The 22962-nt window shown below is 47.2% G+C and overlaps 1 protein-coding gene across 4 annotated transcripts in view; it reads right to left on the reverse strand.

Moving 5' to 3' along the window:
- ATRN (attractin) overlaps positions 1–4980 on the reverse strand; it is a 148461-nt gene extending 143481 nt beyond the window's left edge. For 3 of the 4 annotated variants that reach the window (XM_053975387.1, XM_053975389.1, XM_053975388.1), the window contains exon 1: positions 4664–4958. In XM_053975387.1, coding sequence (XP_053831362.1) covers positions 4664–4908 — 245 coding nt within the window. In that variant the 5' untranslated portion in view covers positions 4909–4958. Of the gene's footprint in view, positions 1–4663 lie in introns of all 4 variants that reach the window. The other variant, XM_053975390.1, reaches the window with a different exon arrangement.
- Between the last annotated feature and the right edge of the window lie 17982 nt (positions 4981–22962).

Below are 22962 nucleotides of genomic sequence, written 5' to 3' on the forward strand. Positions count from 1 at the left end.
ATACACTCTGATCTGTTTTTTACTCCCCAGCTGTCAGGTTGTATGTATGGTTAAGTCCTGCTTAGCATTTGCCATCTCCCACCACAAAAAGAGTATTACCATGAAAGGAGCACTAGTGCCTTTACACACAAAATCCATATTCCTGGAATCATTTGGTATTTCATTATACTGCCAAAATATTACTTTCAGCTACCATCACACATCAAACTGCCCATCAGTGAGTCTACACACACAGTCCACGTACACTGACTTTTCAAGAAGTCAATCACTATCCTGAATTTGTTAATCCAACCCTTTACAATCTCAGGACAATAAATGTAAGTGAACCAGAGGTCATTTCTTGCTCTGTGCTTTACTTGCCTTGTCTGGTGAGGAGTGGCTGGGGGAGCTGGGAGGGCTCCGCCTGGAAAAACTCAGGGTTAGAATGAGAAGAGCTCATTCTCATTCACTCCCTAAAACTCCCTGACAGAAGGATGCAGCCAGGGGGAGTCGGGCTCTACCCCCAGGGAACAAGAGACAGGACTAAGAGGAAATGGCCTCAAGTTGCACTTCTGGTGGGGGGATAGACTGTATACTGCGGAAAATGTCTTAATGGAAAGGTTGGTCAGGCGCTGGAACAGACTGCCCAGGAACGTGGCTGAGTTCCCATCCCTGGAAGTGCTCAAAAACATGTGGGTATGGTTAGTAGTGGTCTTGGCAGTGCTGGGGGGCAGCAGGACTCAATGATCTTAGAGGGCTTTTCCACCTTTAATTCCATCTGCTAATTAGGCAGCTGGCTGACAACTCAGTTTAGGCAGGATGAGAGGTTGTATCACTGAGCTGCAGACAGTGCTTTGAAGAGTCTGTTAACCAAGTGTGCAGCATCTTTTTGATTGTACAATAATCAATGCTGCCAATTGCACTCTCAGGTTTGGAGCTCCCAAGCTCCCACTGCTCCAAATGTTATCTCAGGATGCTGCTGCAGCTCTGTGACTAGGGAATTTCTCATCCCTCCCAGCAGCAGCTCCTCTCCTGCCCATCATGGCAGCTCGAAGCCCATAGCAGCCTCCAGCCAGCCCAGAGCCCTCTGGAGGTTTGTACTGAAATAGAAGATAAAAGCACATCAGGCACATTCTGTGTTTTCTGTTTCAGCTTCTGTTAACACCAAGATGTTTATCTTTGAACAACTAAAGTGGCTGGTTCTACATTTAAAAAAAAAAGTCACCTTAAGTCCTTCCTAAATCAGTCTTCCACCTCTAAAAAGCACCACTGATCTGGTGTGTGTTACTCCTACATCTAACTGCAGTCTAAAAAAAAGTTTTCCCAGGGAAAAAGGGAAATGGAATATTAGAAGACTGCAACTTGATGCTACAATTTCATCCTTCACTATGAACGCAAGAAGATGTGAGAGATTAGTAGGTTATTGAAGCACAAGGTGTATCTTTACAATGTAAATGAAAACAGTCAAGGCCACAAATACAGTCATCATATACATCTAGATAAGATAGGATGATTAAAATGCCGAATTTAATTATATCTCTCAGTCCAGCAGATAAGCACACAGAACACGCTGCAGTTAGAAAATTATTTTCACCTGCTCTTCTACTTCCCATTTGTATCTACAGCATCTAATAACACATTCAGTCCTCTAAAGCCAAACTCTTGACAACAGTGAACCAAACAAAAACCTCCTGCAGAGCCAATTCTGACAGGAGACAGAGCAAACTCAAGGCATGTGAAAGAAGACACATGACTGCAAAACCATGAACACTGCTTCTTTGCATTTCTCAGAGCTCCAAGTTTAAAAACATTACTGGAAATTTGAACTCCTTAATAAACTAATAAACAGACAAATCAACCACCTACAGAGAAAAACATGTATTATTTTTTCAGTCAAAATTTTAGACTAGAATTATATGCCAGAAAGAAAAAAAAGTTTTATCAAAACAGGCAAGATGATAAAAAATTTAGGTTCTATTAGCAGTGAATATACACCAATTCTTTTTTTTTACTTGGCATTACCATTCGAAAAGGAAGACTCTCAAACCCAGTCCCCTTAAAACAACAAATATCCTAAGTTTCTCCAAGAAAGTAACAGGTATGAGGCTATTCCTTAAAGCGCTCTCCCAGCTAAAAGAAAATGCTTATCATGACAGTGGCAAAAAGACATTTAAAAGCTAGGTTTGGACTTCCAGGACTTGCCTAGCCTGGAATAGTTTCCATACAAAACCCCTGTCAAACTGTTTACAATACACACTCATCTACAGACTGTCAATAAATATGAATAAAAAAACTAAAGTATTTTTCTTCCATGAGTTCAGGTTATATAGACAGTTACCCTTCTCCCAAATCCATAAGAAGCATCACCGAAGGGTGCTTGGTACTTTCATTAGCTCCCCAATAAAGCAGTCACTGCCCAGGATAATCATCCTTTTCTCATTTCCTTCTTTTCCAGGAATCAGCCCTGCCAGGGAATTTACCTAATGCATGCAGACACACACTGGCTCTCTCACTGCCACAGCTGACGAATCCAAGGCAGGTAATCATCTTACAGAAATCCTTGCCATAATATAGAAGAAGCCAGGGAGCATCCTCAGCCTATTCCCATGAAGATTTCCATTTTCTCATCCAGTGGGATACACCTCAGGCACACAACCCAACCGAGTAACCCAACACTAAAAGAACTGCCCCTAGCATTGCAGAAATGCACTTTCCATCAGCATATAGCCCAAAAATCACTGTCCTGTGCAGACACCCCTCATTCCCACACACAGTCGTTTGCACGTGGCCTGAACCAGTGCAGAGCCAGGGAATTCCATCCCCCTGCCCAGAGCCCTCCTTGAGCCTTTTTTTCCTCCAAAAAAATTACTCTGAAGCAGCAGGACTCTCCCAATAACCTCTGTCCTGTTCAATCCCCTCCCACTGCCCAGTCTTGTCTCCCTGCAAGCCCAGGAGCTTTTTCCCACCAGGCTGCTATTGCCACTGCCCCTCCCTAAGAGCCAGCAGCATTACAGCTCCAGAAGATGAGCCTTCCAAATGCCAGCTACTCCCATAAGGATACTGCTTCTCACCCCTGCACATACCTCTCCCGAAATAACCTTTAACCAAAACCAGCACCTGCTGATCTGCCAAGAGGAGCTTCCTTAACCCCCCTCCAAACACCTCTAGAGTCTCCACACAGCCCTAACGCCCACTTGCACATCCTTCTCCTCCAACCTGTTCTAAGTGTGATCTAGTCCCATCCACACACTAGTCCTTCTCCCCGCCCAGGAACCGGCCCCACACCCACACTGTCCTCCTCTGTCCACCTGCTCCTCACGGCTTCCATCGGCTTCCAGCTCCAGCCACATCCACGCTCAAAGCCACCCCCATTCACCCACCATCCTTACACTTCCATTTATAAACATTTCCCAAACCTAACCCTGCTGTCAAAAAAATATCCCCCTACCCACTCCCCTCCAGCATTACTTTTTGTCTGGACCTACTAAAACTTAAACCAAACATTTTCCTGGCTCTCAATCCATCACACCCAGACCTCACTGATCCAGTGCCCTACAACCACATCCCTGCTCCTACACAGCCCCTTAGAATCACAACGGATCGCCAGTTATGCCTGTGCAACCCCAGCCAACCAACACCAAAAATTCAGCCCCCTTAGAGGTGCCTCTGCATAACAAACATCCTGTACTTGCCAACTGGGGCACTAAACATCCATATCCCATTGCTCTGAGAGCTCCCCAGGAAGCCCAACCACTCACCTCCTCTGAGGATCTCCAGACCAAACCTTCCACACTGTCACCCCATCACACCCATGCTGCCATCACCCCTCAAGCCTGTTCTTGCACACCCACCTCTCCCTCTGCATCCAAATCCCTTGTGTCCCCCTGCATGACTCCTGCCCATCCCTTTACACCCACATTCCCCTGAATCAGTCCCACGCTCACACCCTCACTGCCCAGAGACCCAGCCCCTATTGTCCCCTCAACACACTCCTATCCTGCCCTAACATGTGCATCCTTACCATCACCTGCACCTGTCCTTCACCTTTACCATCACCTGCACCTGCCGCTCACCTTTATCATCACCTGAGTGTCCCTCACCATTCCCTTGACCTGCCACTCACCTTTAGTGTCACTTCCATCTGCCGCTCACCTTTCACCTCACCTGGTCCCGCCCCTCCCCTTCACTGTCACCCGGCCCTTCCCCTTGCACCACGACGCTACTGCCCTCACCCACCCTGGACCCTCCTCAGCCTCCCACCCCTTTTTGAGTGCCCAAACCTGCTTCTCGTACCCAGCTCCCTATTTCCCTCAAGTGCTCCTTTGGGAAACCTGACTCGGGCCACCGAGCCACTGCTGTGTCCTCTCCTTTCTCCCTTGCCCTGCCACTCATGCCCATCCCACTCATGTGGCTGCCACACGCTCCCCTCCGTACCCCAAACCGGCCCGATCCCCACGGTCCAAACGAACTCCTCACTCAAACCAGCCCCTCACCCCTGAACCAGCCTTTCATCCCCGTACCCCAAACCTAACTCCTCACTCCTGAACCAGCCCCGAACCTCCGAACCAGCCCCGAACCAGCCCCGAACCAGCCGCTCACGCCCGTCCACGCCGACCCCACACGTCCCCGCGCTCCGTGCCCCACCGCAGGGCATGTCCCCGCGCCCCGCCCCGCGGCGGCTCACCTGAAGCGCCCCCCGCAGTGCTGGCACTGGTCGCCCACCCAGCCAGGCTGGCACTCGCACTGCCCGGTGCCCGGCTGGCACCGCCCGCCGTTGGCGCACGGCTTGTCGCATTCCTTGGACACCGCCACCTCCTCGCCGGCGGCGGCGGCGGGGCCCAGCACCAACAGCAGCAGCAGCGCCAGCAGCGGCGGCGGCGGACGTGCCGGTGACCTCCCGCCCCGCCTGCCCGGTCCCCGCCGCGCCATCTGCGGCCGCTGCCGGGTCGGAGCGGGGCGGGCGGGGGGCGGCGGCACAACGCGGACCATCGGCCGCCGCGGGGCCTCCGCCGATCCCGCTACGGTGGCCGCGAGTTGGGGGGGAACTGGGAGGGCGGGGCCAGTGACGTCACGCCGCGGCCATGGCGGCGGGGAGGGGACAGATCAGGGAATCACAGTCACAGGATCGGTTCCACTGATTACAGTCTCTGGTGCAGAGAGAGTGGAAGCAGTTGTTGGTTAGGTGCTACAGCTGCAGAGCTCTTCACTTAGGGGTGAGCTTCTCATCTCAGCAAGTTTGACAAGCAGAGTTTAAAGCACATGGCAATTCCCAAACCATGAAATGGCATTTCCCAGGAAATTAGTCGATTTAAGACTGAGCTGTAAAATTAAAGCCCCTTTACTGCTCCCCATTAGTTAAATATTACAGGTGAGAAAGCAGCAGCTGGCAGAGATACAACACGAGCACTGGCCCAGTTAAAGGAGTAATGGGAGTAACAGAATCAGAATCACTGGGGTAGGAAAAGCCCTCCAGGATCACCCAGTCCAACCTGTGACACCCCCCCCCCCCCCCACCTTGTCAAACAGCCCAGAGCACCGAGTGCCACATCCAGGCATTCCTTGGACACCTCCAGGGATGATGGAGGCTCCACCACCTCCCTGGGCAGCCCCTTCCAAGGCCTGACCACCCTCTCCAGGAAGAAATTCCTCCTGGTGTCCAAGCTGAGCCTCCCCTTGCCCAGCCTGAGGCCGTTCCCTCTCCTCCTGTCCCTGTTCCCTGGAGCAGAGCCCGACCCCCCGGCTGTCCCCTCCTGGCAGGAGCTGTGCAGAGCCACAAGGTCCCCCCTGAGCCTCCTTTGCTCCAAACTGAGGCCCCTCAGCCCTGCTTGGTGCTCCAGAGCCTTCCTCAGCTCTGTTCCTTTCCCTGGGCACGTTCCAGCCCCGTAGTGTCCGTCCTGAATTGGGGGCTCGGGGCTGCGCCAGCGCTGGAGGTGTCCCGGCAGTGCCACACAGGGCACGGGCACTGCCCTGGGATGGAGCAACGCCGTGCTGGGCTCCACTGCTCCCATGGATGGTGGACACAGGTTGGCTGGGGGGCTGTCCCACCAGCATTCCAGGGTGTCACTGTACCCCAGGTGAGCCTGAAAAGGTCCCCTCAGAGGTGAGGATTTGTCCCCCCTGGGCTGGGAATGCCCCCAGCCACCCCACACACTGTGAGCGTGGGCTTGAGGCATGGGGAGACCTCGAGGCTGAAGGGGAGGGAAAAGAAGTGTTCAAGATGAGGCTGAATGGGGCTCTGAGCAACCTAGGAAGCAAAATGGAAAGAAATTGTTCCCTGTGAGGGTGTGAGGCCCTGGTACAGGGTGCCCAGAGCAGCTGGTGCTGCCCCTGGATCCCTGGCAGTGTCCCAGGCCAGGCTGGACACTGGGGCTGGAGCAGCCTGGGACAGTGGGAGGTGTCCCTGCTATGGCAGGGGTGGGGTGAGATGAGATTTAAGATCTCTTCCAACTCAAACCACTCTGTGATTTTATTATTCTAGTTGCGTAAGAAAAAAAAAAAGAGAGAGAGAGAGAGAATCTGAAGAACAGGATACCCTCCTACCTTGGAAAACAAGCTAGTGATCTCCAAGGATTTCTAGGCCTTAATTTGTAACAGTTGAGGCCTGGGGAAGAAGAATAAAGAAGTTAAAAGTCATTCTCTTCTGAATTTGTGGCAAAGCAGAAAACTCTGTTGGACACACAGCAAGGATATCCTTTGCAGCAGGAAGGATGAAAATTTCAGACCTTTCATTTTTAAGAGTGAAAAAGACATGAGAAACATGACAGTGTTTGGGGTCTTGGGTAACTGTTACCTTTGGTCTGTCTCCAGCAATATGATTGTGTCTGGACTTACACAAATTGTTTTGAGTGAGGAAAGATGTCAACAGCTGAGAATTTATTATTGAAAGTAAAAAAAGGGAAAAAGATACAATTCACATTTTTCCCTCCAAAAGGGTGACCAGGATTTAGGTGCAGCAATGCAAAGACACACAGCAGACTGGGAAATAGCCCGCTCACCATATTTAAACACTTCATTTGTGTTTAGAAATTCAAATGTTATTTACCTGTCTGAGGGAGGTTCTCAGTAGGAGCCTTAGTGATTTCTATGTCAATTGCTGGGATAACGAACAGTGTTGAGCAGATAGGAAAGAAAACAACCATTCTAAAGAGTGGTTGTTTTTTTCTTGTCAGTCAATTATCTCTAGCAAAACCATTGCTCACAGATTTTGCCTTTTCTGCTTGAAGCCTCAAGAAGGAGGATGAAATCTTGGGTTTAATTTAAAACTGCTGGGCTGGGCTGACCTGGTATTCAAAGGCAACCAAAACCAAAAACGTGTGAGTGATGAGAAATAGGTTGCAAATCCCTTGTAGGCTATACAGAAATGGAGGCACAGAGAGGCTATTTCTACATACATCTATATTCCTGGGACACAGACAACTGCCAGCATGCCCTGAATCTGTGGATTCAGATACCCAGTCATTTCCCAAGGTGCTGCCAGAAAAGCCAGTCTGGCTCTGAGAGTCAGCCAGCTCAGGATACAGGCAGTGCATGACACTGCTCTCTGGATTGTCACTGGATTGTCACTGAGGTGACACTGGCTGGACACCGGGTGCCTCCTAAAACTGCTCTCACTTCCCTCCTCAGCTGGACAGGGAAAGAAAATACAATGAAAGGGTCATAGCTGGGATAAGGGCAAGGAGAGATCAGTCACCAGTTACTGTCATAATTTATTACCAATCCAATCAGAGCAGGACAATGAGAAATAAACTCCAGTCTTAAATCACTTTTCCCCCCACCCCTCCTTCTTTCCCAGGCTCAATTTCCTTCATGCTTCTCTCCCTCCTCCTTCCAAGTGGTGCAGGGGGACAGGGAATGGGGCTGTGCTCAGTCCCTCAGACATTGTCACTGCGCTCCTTCCTCCTCAGGGGTTGGACTTCTCACACTCTGCTCCTCCTCCAGCGTGGGCTTCCCATGGGGGCACAGTCTCCTTTGGGCATCCCCATGCTCTGCCATGGGGTGTTCACAAGCTGCACGTGGATCTCTGCACCCCTACACCCTCCACGGCTCCAGCACCTCCTCACAGGAGCCACCCCCAGATCAAAGCCTGGTCACCCAAACCCAGTACAGCCACACAGGTGCTACCAGCACAAGTTGCTCCCACCAAGTGATGCCAAAAGGTTCCAAACAGTGGAAGTGTTGCTGGCATGGCTCTAAAACACTGCATGAATTAGCCAGATATAGCCAGCTCAGGGCTGGGGTTGGCATCTGCTGTCCAATCTTACCCCCATCTTCTACTTTGTGTCTCCTTGCATCTGTTTTTGTTCACTTGCAGTTATCAGTGATAACAGTACTTGTATTTTCACAACATCTGCTCCCCCCTTTCTTGCCAAACATAGCTCTCTGTTGCACAAAAGACAGAAAGTAAAAACATAGGGTAAGGGTGCAAATAAACTTGGAGAAATTGTGCCCATCCTAGATATCAGTTGAATTTCTCTTCACTGGTGTCAGATTTAGCAAACTGCTTTTATGCTCAACAGTTTATGTGGGTTTTTATCCAGCTAGGCAAGTAAAGTACAAAGATGCGATCCATCCTTGGATCTCTCCCCACCCTTTTCCCCACAGCAGTTCCTTAAAAGTCATAGAATCACTGAATCACAAAATGGTTTGGGCTGGAAGGGACCTCAAAGCTCGTCTCATTCTAACCCCCTGCCATGGGCAGGGACATCACCCCATAGTGCAGATTCCTCCAAGTTCTGTCCAACCTAGTCTTGAACACTTCCAGGGATAGGGCAGCCCCAGCTTTCCTGGGAAATTAGCAATTCAAAAGGTTTTTGCAGTTGGGGAATCAAAAGGTTTTCTACCAGATAGCTGGAATTGTTAGATCTGTGCAGTGGTTGATGGTTGTTTTTTATCAAGCAAACTTTAAATCACTTAAAAAAAGAGTTAAGAAGGGTCACCCAGTGAATGAGAACAGGAAGAGAGAGTTCTGACAATAAAACAACAGCCCACCTAACAGAGTGTTCATCAGCTGCCTGTAGCAAATCTCAAATACTTGGGAGAAGAGTAACACCTCTGAGTGTTGCACAAAAGAAGAAATCCTTTCCTAGCCTTGTTAGCGATGACGCTGTCCTCCCTGGCATTGTCTGTATCAAATATTAGCTGCAGGAGATAATTATTGTTATATTAACTTTAATCTGTCTCATTTTAACATGCAAAAAATGTTCAAAAATGTTTTTGGGCTGTTCTTGTTTTTGGTTTGGTTTAGTTTTTTGTTATGGTTTTGTTTTTTGTTGGTTTTTTTTTTTTTTTTTGCTTTGGTTTTTTTGGTTTTGTTTTTGGGTTGTTTTTTTTTTTGTTTGGGTTTTGTTTGTTTTTGTTTTTTTTTTATTGTGGGTTTTTTGTTTTGGTTTTTTGGGTTTTTTTTTGTTTTTTGGGTTTTTTTGTTGTTGTTTTTTGTTTGTTTGTTTCTTGGGGTTTTTTGTTTGTTTGTGTTTTTTCTTTTTTATATTTAATATTCACAGGCAACTTGCTGACATGATATATTGTTTGGAAGGAGAGGAGTTAGGTTAGCCCAGAGTTCTGACTTGGCTGTTTTTATTTCAAAAGACAAAAATATTTCATAATAGATATACTAGAATGGTTAAAACACCCTTTCCTGGCAACAGGCACAGCAGGACAAAGGTGTTTTTGCAAACTACACATAGGGAGGGGATTACCTTGAGGGATGGAAGAGCCCTGTGTATCACAGCTGAAAACATATCATCAGAGCAATGCTTCAGTGACTGATCTCTGCTCTTTGGTGACCAGGGACAGAACCAAAGGGAATGGTTGAAGCTGTGTCATGGAAGGTTTAGATAAATATTAGGAAAAGATTCTTCTCCCAGAGGGTGGTCAGATACTGAACAGGCTCCCCAGGGTTTATGGAGGCCCCAGGGCTGCCAGAGCTCCAGAAGCATTTGGACAATGCTCTCAGGCAGGGAATGGGGTTGGTGGGGTGTCCTGTGCAGAGCCAGGAGCTGGACTTGATGATCCTTGTGGATCCTTTCCCACTCAGGCTACTCTATCCATGATATTCTATGACTCACACAACTTTGTGCGGTTTGTGAAATAAGCAACCGTTTCCATGGGCATTGATTTTAGACAACTATAAACAAGCAAGTACAACATGCAAGTACCACCAGCACTGAATTAGGTCTGGAATGAGGAGTTACACTCACCTCTATTCACTCTTGCTGCCAAACATTTATGGCCCCATCTGTTGTCGTTATGTGTGCAGTTGAATCCATATTTACTCAGCACATATTTGCTCCATATATAAGCCAAGTTACTACCCACTTCATATGCCCAATGACAGGATAGCAGGACATGCTAATTAATGAATTGGCCTCTGGGGTGAAATTATGTCTGCATTAAGAAGATTTACATTGATATTAATAAGGTCAGAACATCATTGCTGATGGCTGAGTCATGGCTGAGCTGGGTATCACAGACATGTAAACAGTGAATCTGCCCTAGGAGGCTGGTTCAATGGTATGTTTATCAACATGGATCAAGTCATGGTGATATTCGAGGTCAAAAATCACATGAAACCATAAGCATAATGCTGCATTGTACAAGCTTTTTATCTGCTGCTGAGATGAGCTCACAGGAGTCCTGACCTTCAGAAATAACTCCCTAGCCAAGGGCCTGAAATCAACTCCTTCCAATTATCTTGTAACCCAGCGTCTCCATTTTTTCTACTCCTCACCCAACCTGCTATTTCCACCCATTACAACCTCTGCCCACATACCAAAATCCTCAGCACCTTGCACCCTGCCTCTTCTGTTGAAGGTCCTTCCATTTTCCCCAAAACTCCTCTTTCCTTCACCTCTGAGTGTTTCACTTCCACAGCACCAGTGAAGTCTGAATCCAAACACAGTCATGCCCAGACCAAAATGTATTCACTCAAGATGATTGTTTGCTGCCTGTGGACGTGTGTGAGACAACTCTACATGAAAAAACTGCCTCGTGGTCTTATAGTAAAATTCCAGAACGGTTTAGGTTGAAAGGAACCTTAAGGATCATCTTGCTCCACCCCTTGCCATGGGTGGGGCCACTGTCCCAGATTGCTCCAAGCCCTGTCCAACCTGGACTTGAATACTCCCAGGGATTGGGGAAACAGCTTCTCTGAGCAATGTGTGCCAGGGCCTCACCACCCTCACAGGGAAGAATTTTTGCTAATATCTACTCTAACCTGCCCTCTGGCAATGGAAGTCATTCCAGTGGCTGTCATTCCAGGCCCTTGTTTAAGATTTCTCTCCAGCTCTCTGGTAACCCCTTTGGACACTGGAAGGTGCTCAAAGGTCTCCCTGAAGGCTTCTCTTCTCCAGGCTGAACAGCCCCAATTCTTCCTTCAAAACACTCATTGGGTCATTTGAAGGACTTGTTTAATTTTTTTTTTTTACTCTCCAGATTTCCTGCAAACAACTCATCTTTGTTTTGGTTCCCTTGATCCTGTCCCAGACCTCACACTGGCACAAGTCCCCCTCATACCAAAGAGCTTTTCCGCCCAAGTTTCCAAGCTAATACAAATGTCAGAATGGCAGGAGTAAGCACAGAAACCCTTTATTTTCTACCCACCCAACTGGAAATCCTGCTATGAGCATGTTTGACTATACAAAGCCAATTATTAAGCACATTTAGGTATAAATTCAGAGTTTGCTAGAGATCTAGTTTGATCTCTCTTTTTCCTTTATTTAGATGTGGATGGCCAAAGGTCATTTGTAAAAGTGCTTAATAAGGGCAGAAATATAGTAACTCAAGTGCTGCTGGGAACAAAGGTCTAGAGATTTGCAGGCACATTAATGATGAGTAACAGAATAATAACTACGTCTGCACAGTTGCTTTAGATTTTTAGGATAGGGGAAAACTATTAATAAAACTTAAGCACAGAAAATGGGAGAGAAAATGAAGAGCAGTGCATTCTTCCAAAGCTGTTGAGGACACGGTGGTTAGTGAGACTGTGAAAACATCATGTGGACTTGGGTTATGTGCAGGGCCCTGGAAGAACTCTAATGATTACAAAAGTTTGGGGTTTGGTTTTCCATGTAATACAAAATAAACAGTATTTCATAGGATCATAGAATGTTTTAACTTGGAAGGGACATTAAAGATCATATATAGAATCGGGAAGAGACATTAAAGATCATATGTAGAATCAGGAAGGCTGCTGGATCCACCCAGGTTCAGCAAAAAGCATCTCAGCAGCCAAGTTACTTGCAGTGTATTGGCTCTGTTTCTTTCTTGTAGATTTTCTATTTTGTGGTCATATCTTGACAGAGATTCATGGAATTAATTTATCTCCATCTGATTTTAGGGGGAGGATGTGTAGGCTCTGAAGAGCAGCATTTGATGGCCTCAAGTTGGGTAACTGTGAAATCAAGGTATCTGTTCGGGAAAATGTTGATTTATATAGACCAAATACTAAAGTAAGGGCCAGACCTGGGAAGTGTGGCTTCCAGCCCAGAGCCATAATCTCTCTAAAACCACTCCTCCAAAGTCCTGGCATATTTTGAGATAACCTCCACCTTAACAACGAAAATCAAAGTATTGTATAAAGAATAAAGAGTGAAAAAGAAAAAAAAAAAAAGTCAAAATACTTGTGTGCCTTGGGAACAGAAAAATCATTTCAGCGAGCCATCTCTGACAGGTTGTTTTTTTTTTTAATTTATACTGAATAGTAAATTTGCTGCAAGGAAAAAGCCAACTACATGCTCAAACCACAATATCTATAAAAAGAAAGGCTGTGTTTGCAAGCAAGTCTTCTGCTCAGAGGAATCATCCAGGTCCAGCCTGCTCTCTGGAAGTAACATGTTAACTACATCAGCCTTTTTTTCAAGCATGGAGCAAAGTCCCAAGTGTAGCAAGTAATTGAAAGATCGTTGACCAACAATAGAAACTTAGATGCCGTCAGGGAGAGCCTGAGTGCTGTACAAACAGCTCTGTCTCCCTCCTTCCTTCCAACACAGAGCCCAGCAAGAGGATATCAAAAGGCATTCAGAGTCACAATGTGACCCTCCACACATTCAGCTCAGGGAAGGGGATGAAAAGAAAGGAGGTGCCAGCATTATTCAGGGTGTTCTTGGGAGGAAGAAAGGGAGGCAAGACAGTTTCTGTATATTCAAAACCAAACCCAGACAAAACAGCGAAGACAGGCTGTGCATTGTTCAGGGCCACTAGACATTCTGTGTTTCTCACGGAGAAGCATCTCTGCTGTGTCTGATCTCAGCGACCCCTGCTCTGATGTCGGGGCTGGCGGGGGCAGCTGGTACCCATGGTGGTTTGCTAGAGCAAGAGCCCTGGCAGCTCCACAATGGGTGCAAGACTCACCCTGCTAACACCATCCCAAGAGTGCAGACAGGCAGGCAGATGGTGCCACATACGTCTGAGGAGGTCTCACCTCCCCTAGAGTTACTGACAAGGAAGAGTAGGAAGTGAAGGACATGCTATTGGATTAGTGCTTCCTCATCCTCTCCTCTTCCCCAACTCATTTGCAGAGGCTCCAGAAGTGCTTCCTTGCCTCAGCTCTTTCCGTTGGGAGTTGAGCAGTGCTGCCCAACCCTCTCCGACACAGCTACAAGGAAACGTGATTGCTGCCCTTGACTTGCAGCCTAGCACTGGCTGACTCACATATCTGGGGTGGAAACACCTTCCCCAGTCAGCCCCTGGTACTGCAATTCCCTTGGCATTTTTTACTTCCTGGGAACAGGCATGGCCCCATCAGAGGGACTATAGGGACGTCAGGCACTGCTCCAGGGATGCAGGTGTGTTTCCAGCTGCAGCACAGACAGACCCTGTACAATACCCAGCCTCTGCTGGGTGCAATTCCACCACCAATTCTCTCTCTCTCCCCTCTGGCTCACATACCAAGTTGCTTCCTTCCAGCTCTTGGGACAGATGTTGGAATGGTATTCACTCTCTGGGAGAAGATACTGAGCTCCATTTTCTCAGCTGCTTGAAGCTTTAACCACCCTCCCTGGCTACAGCCAAGGCAGTGGCAGGAGACACCAACCTTGGGCTCCAGGGCTGTTTTGGTGACTCTCTGTCAAAAATCTCTGCTTCTTGCCTGAAGGGAGCTCCAGCTTCATAACAGTCAAATACCATCAGCTATAGGAGAGCTGCTCCTTTTTCATGGTATAGTACTTCACCTCTGCTCTGGAGACAGGCTGTGAGAGTTGAGATTGTTCAGCCTGGAGATGAGAAAGATCCAGGGAGACCTTTGAGGCACCCCCAGTGCCTGGAGATGCTGAAGAACCAACTGGATGTAATCCTGTGCCATGTACTCTAGGATGACCCTTTTTGGGCAGGGAAGTCGGACTGCAGCTGTAGTTGCTTCCAGCCTGACCAATTTCAAATATTCTGTGAATAAAGGGGCTCCAAGAGAGCTGGAGTGGGACTTTGAAAAATGGCCTGGAGTGACAGAAAAGGGGGAACAGATTCCCACTGTCATAGAGCAGGTTAGATGGGATATTAGGAAGAAATTGCCCATAGAAGCTTTTGCTGCTTCATCCCTGGATGTGTCCAAGTCCAGGTTGGATGGGGCTTGAAGCAACCTGGTCTAGTGGAAGGTGTCCCTTGCCATGGGAGGAGGTGGAATGAGTTGGTATTTAAGGGCCCTTCTAATCCAAATCATTCTGTGATTCTATAATTCTTTAAGTAAAATAGTACTGGAGCAGCAGCATTCAGCAGTAAGTGCCCTGGGTGGGCTGCTTGCTTCCCTGGGTGCAGTTATGCTGGTTTAAATCAATTTAATAACTGGCTGGGGACTGTGTTGGCAGAACATATGCAAACCTTGTTGTTCAGCCACCTCGGGCTGAATTAGTTTCTTTATCCGTGGAATCTCTGGGATACGGAGGCTCACATTTATAGAAAGCTTATGAAACTAGATTTTATCCACACTTTTATATATGGACTCATCGTTAAGAGAATGACTGGTCTGGCTGACTTCTGTGGGAGGGGATGGATGTGTAGTTAAACTGGTGCCTGCAGCTGAAGAAGAGGGGAACTTCCCCATGGGCTGGTCTGTGGCCTGTTGAAACAGCACACAAGGAACTTGGGTTTTAGATTATATCAACACATTTTGCTTCCTCCTATCGTGACAGGCCAAACCAGTAAAGAGTTACTGATTTTACATTGAAACCAGTTCTCCAAAATAGTTGAGCAAAGTATAATAGGGATAATAGGGCCCAGGATAGTAACAGCATTGAAGCAGGTATTTTGCTAGAGGTTGCATGAATAGCACTAAACAGTAGGAAATGCCTAAAAGAGGGGGATGGATATACAGAGAACACACACATATATATAGGGGGTGAATTCTTATAGATGAAGTAAGCAGAACTGTGGAATCGCGGAAAAATTTAAGTTGGAAGAAATCTCTCCTTCCACCAAGCAGCTCAAACCACCTTGGAGAAATATTTGGGGCTTGAAGATACATGACTAATCAGCACCTCTGAGCACTAAATCAAGATTAATACTTTCATGCAACTTAACTGCAGTATGGCTGCAGATGCCTACATATTAACAGGGCTTAACAGGGGATTAAACCAATTTTAGGAGTAAAGAACCTTGGAAGCATGTTTGTTCCTCCCTTGAGAGAGACAGTGTAACTCCATCAGGAGGAGTACCACCAGGGCATGGGTTTTGGGTGGCACAGAGGGGACGAATAAACTGCTTGGAGCAGACCTGCAGCAGCCTTTTCCCCACTGGGTGAGCCATTGCAAAATCTGGGTGCCAGGGCAGAGGGGTCAAGAGGAAAGGGAGAGAGAAGTGAACAGAGTAGGAAGCAGATGTTACCATACAACTGTTTTGTGTAGGATTTATGATAGTTCATGGAGTCAGAGGCAAGAAGAGACCATCAGCTCATGGAGGCTGACTTCCTGTATTTTGCTTCCATCCTGTTGCCTTGGGTGCAGAGTGTACTCCTACCCCATTCACAGTCCCAGAGGGTCTCGCATCTCTGGGCTCCCAGGTTGTGCTGTAAAAGCTCAGCTCTGAGGCACAATTTGGGGTGATGGCTACTGCAATTTGAGCCCTGTGCAGCTGTTCAAGGAAGCAGAACATTTGGCTCAAGAAGGAGATTTCTATGGAATCCCTTGGGAGGAAACAGTCTTTCATTATAATCCAGAAGGGTCTGGAGGGCTGGATTTAATTTTTTTTTTCAATTTAAGTAAATGTGGCTTAAATGTAAAATGTTGTGATCTATGAAATAAATACAGAAAAGATTTTTGAAATTTCTTGCTCTGCTTTGAGCTCTCCTCAACATAATCATGTGAGTGTCCAGTCTGAGCAAAGACAGACGAGGAGGAAAGGTGGGAGGCAAAGGAATGGGAAAAAAACACCCCCAATTCAGCACAGCTGCAAGTGCAGGTTCACAACTATTGGGAGATGATGAGACACCTGCCAAAACAAGAAATGCTGGTTTAGAAAGAGCAGAACTGTCTTGTGCAGACTCTGCTGAAAGGATCTACCCTGAGCACACAAAACTGGCTTCTGCTGTGTTTGAGAATGCAGACTAAAAACAGCGGGCTCTTCCGCAGTGAGGCACGCCCCAGGGGTGTCTTTATAACAGGATTGTGTGTTTTAGAAACAACATTGCATAGAAGCATTATCTGGGAATCTGTGAGTCAGCTCGTGTTTGGTACTGGCAGATAAATATACTAATAAGCACATGCAATAATAGCCACCTTGAAGGAACAGCCTCAGCTGCTGATATGCCCAACAGGTTTGCTAATGATGTGCAGAGATTAGCATTAGGAAGTCATTGTGGTTGAGTCCTGAACAGTCAGTTCAGGAGAGGCAGCAAAATGCATTCCTTGGCTGAACTGTGCTCCAGCAATGAGTAAGAGGTGAGGGCTTTTCTGGAGTCTCAAACACCATCCTTGCTCCAGGCCAGAAATGTTGCATGGGCTACAGGTTACTTGATATTTTATGGATAGCATTGCCTCTGTCCCAAAGGGTGGGACACACCTCAGCAGGCCTGTGAAACTGGCAGCAACTGGAAGATGCTTAGATGAGATTTCAGGAAGAAATTCTTCCGTGTGAGAGAGGTAAGGCACTAGTACAGGCTGCCCAGAGAAGCTCTGGCTGCCCCATCCATGGGAGTGTTCAAGGCCAGGTTGAAGCAACCTGGTCTAGCGGAAGGTGTCCCTGCCCGTGGCAGGGGGTTGGAATGAGATTTGTCTTTTAGTGCCCTTTCACTCCAACCCATCCTGTGATTATGTCTTCTTCAGAGGTTTTTTTCTGTAGTCAGTAGAGAATTGATCACAAGTCTCGGGTACCTCTCCTCTGTGGAAAGGCTGAAGAACTTGCAATTGTTCATCCTGGAGAAGAGAAGGCTCCAAGGAGACCTTATTGTAATCTGTCAGTACTTCTACGGGGCCCTGAAAGAAAGATGTACAAAACAAAGGTTCAAAGCAAATTTTGTCTTTGAAACAGGAAATAAAAACTGTGCCATGCTTTGGTCTGCAGATGAATGTGAGTGAGATCCAATTATCTGTTGTGTTTGGAAAGCCTTTAAAGACTGAGGAGAGAGTACACACCATAGGGCTGCAGACACCCATGTACAGCAGCTCAAAAATCTGTAGATTTATGCAGTTCATAGAATCCCTGAATAATCTCGTTCCAATCCCCTGCCATGGCAGGGACACCATCCACTAGAACAGGCTGATACAAGCCCTGTACCGCCCGGCCTTGGACACTGCCAGGGATCCAGGGACACTATCTCTGTGCAACCTGTGCCAGGGCCTCACCATCCTCACAGGGATTAATTTCTTCCCAATTCCTTCCTAATAACCCGTCTAACCCTGCCTTCTGTCAGTGTGAAGCCATTCCCCCTTGTCCAAGGCCCCTCTCCAGTTCTCCTGAAGCCCCTTCAGATGCTGAAACATGATGAAAGGTCTCCCCAGAGCTTTCTCTTTTCCAGGCTGGACACCCCCAGCTCTCACAGTATGTCTCCAGAGTAGAGGGGCCCCAGCCTGTAACATGCATGTTAGACATCCTCATACACGTAACAGATGTGCTTTCAGGGCCTCAGCTGAGATCAGAGTTTTGGTGTGCAGGATGTCAAGCAAAGCAAAAGATGTTTTCTGCAGGAACCTCAGAAGTGAGCGGCAGAAAGGACTTGGCCAATGGAGGAGCCAAGCAAAGAAGGTGAGAGGAATGGTGAGCACAGAACTGAAGAGCTGTGATTTTTGCAGACTTCAGCAAGAGGTGACCTTCTAGGCACTAGCAAGATTGAGGAGCAACTTAGAGAAAAAGCATGCAAAAAAAGTCAGATTCTGGGGGCTGCAAAAGGCTGCTCTATGGAGAACAGAGTGACAGTTGCAAAGAAGGTGCTTTGTTTGGTGCAGGCTCAGACTGTGAGGAAGGGGAAGGATGGAGTCGCAAGAGCAATGTGTTTGAGAGATGAGCTGGGAAGGTGATCCCAGCAGCAATGGGGGAGTACAAACCTGCTCTCAGAGAGTGTCATAGGTAACCCCACTCCTCAGACCACCTTTCAGCCCTTCAGCTCACACAGAAACGTCATGACCACATAAAGTGTCTCTTTTTCACAATGAGCCCCATTTTACTTTTATTACTCTTTCACTCTCCCTTTGCTTAGAAATGAATAGATTACCTTTGGGGCAAAATTTACCTTTGGGGCAAAATAGCAAGAAAGAGGTGATTCACCTGCACACAGAACTCAAGGTAAAGAGTGAGGAGCATGAGGGGAAAATAGCTCACCTTGTGATGAGAGGAATTATGAGTGGAAACCAGGGGGTAAAGAATGGGAATTTTCATGCTGAAATAATTTTAACAACACACAACAAGCACCTTGCCATAATTAAGTGCTAAGAAATAACAACTTGCCATTAAGTGATCGCATTATAGTCTCAACAGTGATCGTGTAGAAGCCTCAATATCCATGGTGTCAAACCAGGATGTTCACAGGAAGACTAATGAGCAGTTAAAACATGAAAGCTCCTCACCAAAAGGCTTTCTCCAGGAAATGCCTGCAAGCTCAATTGTTGTTACTTAAATAAACAGAACAGCATTGTTGAATATGAACATTTTTACATTGTCTTATAAAAATGTCAGAATAAAGGTGAAGAGGAAGTATTTTACAGCAAATATCCAGAGGCAAACCTGTTTTCTGCATAATTTGCCACTGCTTTAACACCCCAAACTCCCTAATTTGCCTACAGGTATCATGCTGCAATCTGTGCTTTCTGACACCATTTTAGGGAGTCACCTGCCCCAGAGAAAGATTATTTCATACAATCATGGAATGGGCCTTTAAGATCACCTAGTTCCAAACCCCTGTCCTGGGCAAGTATGCTGCTCACCTTGATTTCTTCTAAAGCTGTTTTGTGAGGGATATTAATAAATCATTTTGTTCTGGTTTAGGGCAAGAAATTCTCATTTCTATATTTTGTTCTGGTTTAGGGCAAAAAGTTCTCACTTCTATATTCTTTTTCCTGGTGTGAAAATATCTCCACCTTCTTCTGACCAATCTCACAGAGCATGACAAACTCCTGGCTGATGGCTAGAAAAGTTGCAGAAACTTCTGAGGAACACTTCATCCAAGAACTGGAACTGCTGGTGTTACTTTCCTCAGCCTGGTAGCTCATATTAGAGAAAAAGGATTAAAAAGGCTTAGAGGGGGGTAACTGGTCTTGTGTTTGGATGGGAATCACTGTGAAGATGGTGGTTAAATGCTCTGCTGTCTGTTTTTAGAGGATTTGCCTTGTGGGAGGTGACCCTATAAAAGTCACCTGTCTACCTAGGAAGTGCTGATAGCTGATAAACAGGCAAGGCAGGAGGGTGGATGGGAGTGACTCAGGAGCAAGGCACTCTCAGGGAAATGAACTCTCTTTGTAGACACTGAGATCATTAACTTGTTCTAGCCTCTGTCATCCAGGACTGAGATCTGTTACAAGAGCTCAAACTCCCCTTAGGAGACATTGGACACTTCACATGGGGTGAAGCCATGGGGTTTCATGGATCATTGGCCACCTCTTATCTCCAGAGGGAAATTAACATCAGATGGTGGAGAAACCACTGAACCAGCATCAGTGGAGATGATTAGGTGCAGGAGTGACAACCACTTAGAATCACAGAATCACAGGATCGTTTGCATTGGAAGGGAGTTAAAGAATATGTACTTTTAATATGTGCTTTTAAAGAATATGTGCTCCCATGGGCAGGGATACCACTCACTAGATCGGGTTACTCAGGGCCACATCCCAGCCTACCCTTGAACACTGCAAGGGATGGGGCCATGCAAAGCCTTGTTGAGAAGGCTCAAGATATTAACTGGAAAATCTCTTCACAGTGCCTGGTGTTCCTCAGCAGGTCTGCAAATCAGAGGACCTGTTTTTAATATGTGAGTCTTGAGAACCTCACCCCTGGGGTGCTCTGACCTGCATGTATGCTGCCCTAAGCCACTGTACCAGGCCACCAGGTTGGGATAGTTCATCCCAGACAGTTCAGGACACCTTCGCTTTAGCCTGTCTCCACTACAGGGTGACAGAATCAGGACTAAGAACCTACAGATGGATAGAAATTGGCCTGTCAAGTCCTCTGCTTTCCAGCTTCTTCACTGCTGAGTTAAACTAAGCTACATGAGAGCAAACTCACAGAGACCATCCCCAGAGCTCTGTCAACACCCAGAAATCACAGATGCTCCAACATCTTCTCTGTCCCTCACATCTTCTGTAATTATGCAGAGGACTTGTCCATCCCACTGGCATCGCTAGTTTCTGCACCAAATTCCTGGATCAAACCCACAAGTAGCTTTTCCAGGTTACATATTAGGAAGAAGTTCTTTACTATAAGGATAGTGAGGCCCTTCTCTAGACAGGTTGTCTAGAGAACCTATGGCTGCCCCACCCCTGCGACTGTCCAAGGCCAGGCTGGATGGGGCTTGGAGCAGCCTGTTCTAGTGGAAGATGTCCCTGCCCATGGCAGGGCATCAGGACTGGATGGTCTTTAAGGTCCTTTCCAACCCAAATAATTCCATGATTTTATGAAGGCTGCAGCTCACTTGCCCTTGGCACAATGCATCACAGTCACATGACTTATGTTGTAAATCTACTTTTGGCATCCAACTCTCAGATGACAAAGATCTTGCAGACACAGGATAAAGTCCTGTACTTTCCCGTCTCCTCCTGGTTAGCCCTGATATATCCCAGCTCCCTGATGCTAGTAGGAACACACTGCAGTCCACTCCAGCTAGCACTAGATGCCTACAGCCCCAGCAACCTTCTTTCCTTTCCAGCTTGCAAAAGCCAGGCTACAGCACCTCAGGTATCCAGAAACCCCCCATTTTGCACGCAGGAGACCATCCCCTCTGTGCCATGCACTTACCCTTCCCCAGCTGATCCCAGCCACAGACAAGTTCCAACAGTTTCTCTTTGCAGGATTTTTGTGCAACATTTAAAGCACGTGCATGAGCTACTGCGAACAAAGCCTTTTCCTCGAGGAAACGCCCTTGTGAGGGCACCAACTCTTACCACATTCACAGCCTCACAGCTTCTGGCAGCCCTTGGCTTCCCCAGAATGCACCCCCGCTGCTTCTGAATGGGAACTGTTATAGGGAGGCAAGGTAAAAATTCATTGCATAGGATTTGGTTTCTTTCTGGCGTAGTCAGAAGAGAAGAAGGGAATGAAAAGGAAAAGCTTGGTGACATCAGACTTGGCTTTCCAGAGCAGAGTATCTGAGTACCTCATTTCTGCATCCAAGTGCCTCACTTCCCTGCCCCACTCCCAGCATTCAGACAGCTCAGCTCTTGGCTCAGCTCTAGTTGAATGCAAACAGATTCTTTCCTGTGAGGGTGCTGAGGCCCTGGTACAGGGTGCCCAGAGGAGCTGTGGCTGCCCCATCACTGGAAGTGTCCAAGGCCAGGTTGGACGGGGCTTGGAACAACCTGGGCTAGTGGAAGGTGTCCCTGCACCTGGCAGGGGGTGGAACTGAATGATTTTTAAGGTCCCTTCTAACCCAAACCATCCTGTGTCTGTATTATTCTACGATCTGACACATAAACACTGTCAGGACAACAAACAAGAAACTTCAGGCTTTGAGATCTGGCTTTGCAGCTTTCTCATTCTTCAGTCCCCAGTGCAGGATTTTTGGTGCAGTGTCTTCTGCTCTGAGCGATTTCCCACTCCAGCAAACAGGCTGGCTGCTGCAAGGCAGGAGCACAATATATCTGCCCATAGCAGCTGAATTGGCCTGAGCTCTGCAGAGCTAATCAGCCATGAAAATGCCCCGCCTTGCCATCCTGGAAGAATTGGCTTTAATGATGAGAGACATTCTGGTTTGAGTCTGGTCAAAAGGGTAGGACGCCTTTCAGGGAGATTTCAGCTCATCCTTGGGAGCATCCCATGCAGTCAGAGAGCTCAGAGCTTTCTCTTAACCCTCTCCTAACCCAGAGTCAGGAATTTCAGAAGCTCAATGCAGGATTAATACAAGACTTGGAATTATAACATATATAATTAATACAAGGCTTGGTATTTGCATTTTTTAAATTATTTTTCTTGGAGATCTTCTTAATGTGTTTCTCCCAGCCCTGACAGTCTGCAAGTGCTGGTGATCCATCATGCTCCACATCTCCAGCTCCCACATCACCCTTGGCATTCTTGACCACCAGAATCATAGAATGATCAGGCAATCACAGAATGGGCGAGATGGAAAGGACCATCTTGTTCCACCACCCTGCCAGGGGCAGGGACACCTTCCACTATCCCAGGTTGCTCCAAGTCCCATCCAACCTGGCCTCGAACACTTCCAGGGTGGATATCAAGGATTATCATAGAATCACAGAATAAACTAGATTGGAAAAAACCTTTGAGATAATCCAGTCCAACTTGTGACCTAACATTACCTTATCAGCTAAACCATGGCACTGAGTGTACCTCATCAAGCCTTTTTTTAAACAGCTCCAGGGATGGTGACTCCACCACCTCCCTGGGCAGCCCAATCCAATG

Source organism: Vidua macroura, chromosome 4 (assembly GCF_024509145.1).
Source record: "Vidua macroura isolate BioBank_ID:100142 chromosome 4, ASM2450914v1, whole genome shotgun sequence".
Lineage (NCBI taxonomy): Eukaryota > Metazoa > Chordata > Aves > Passeriformes > Viduidae > Vidua > Vidua macroura.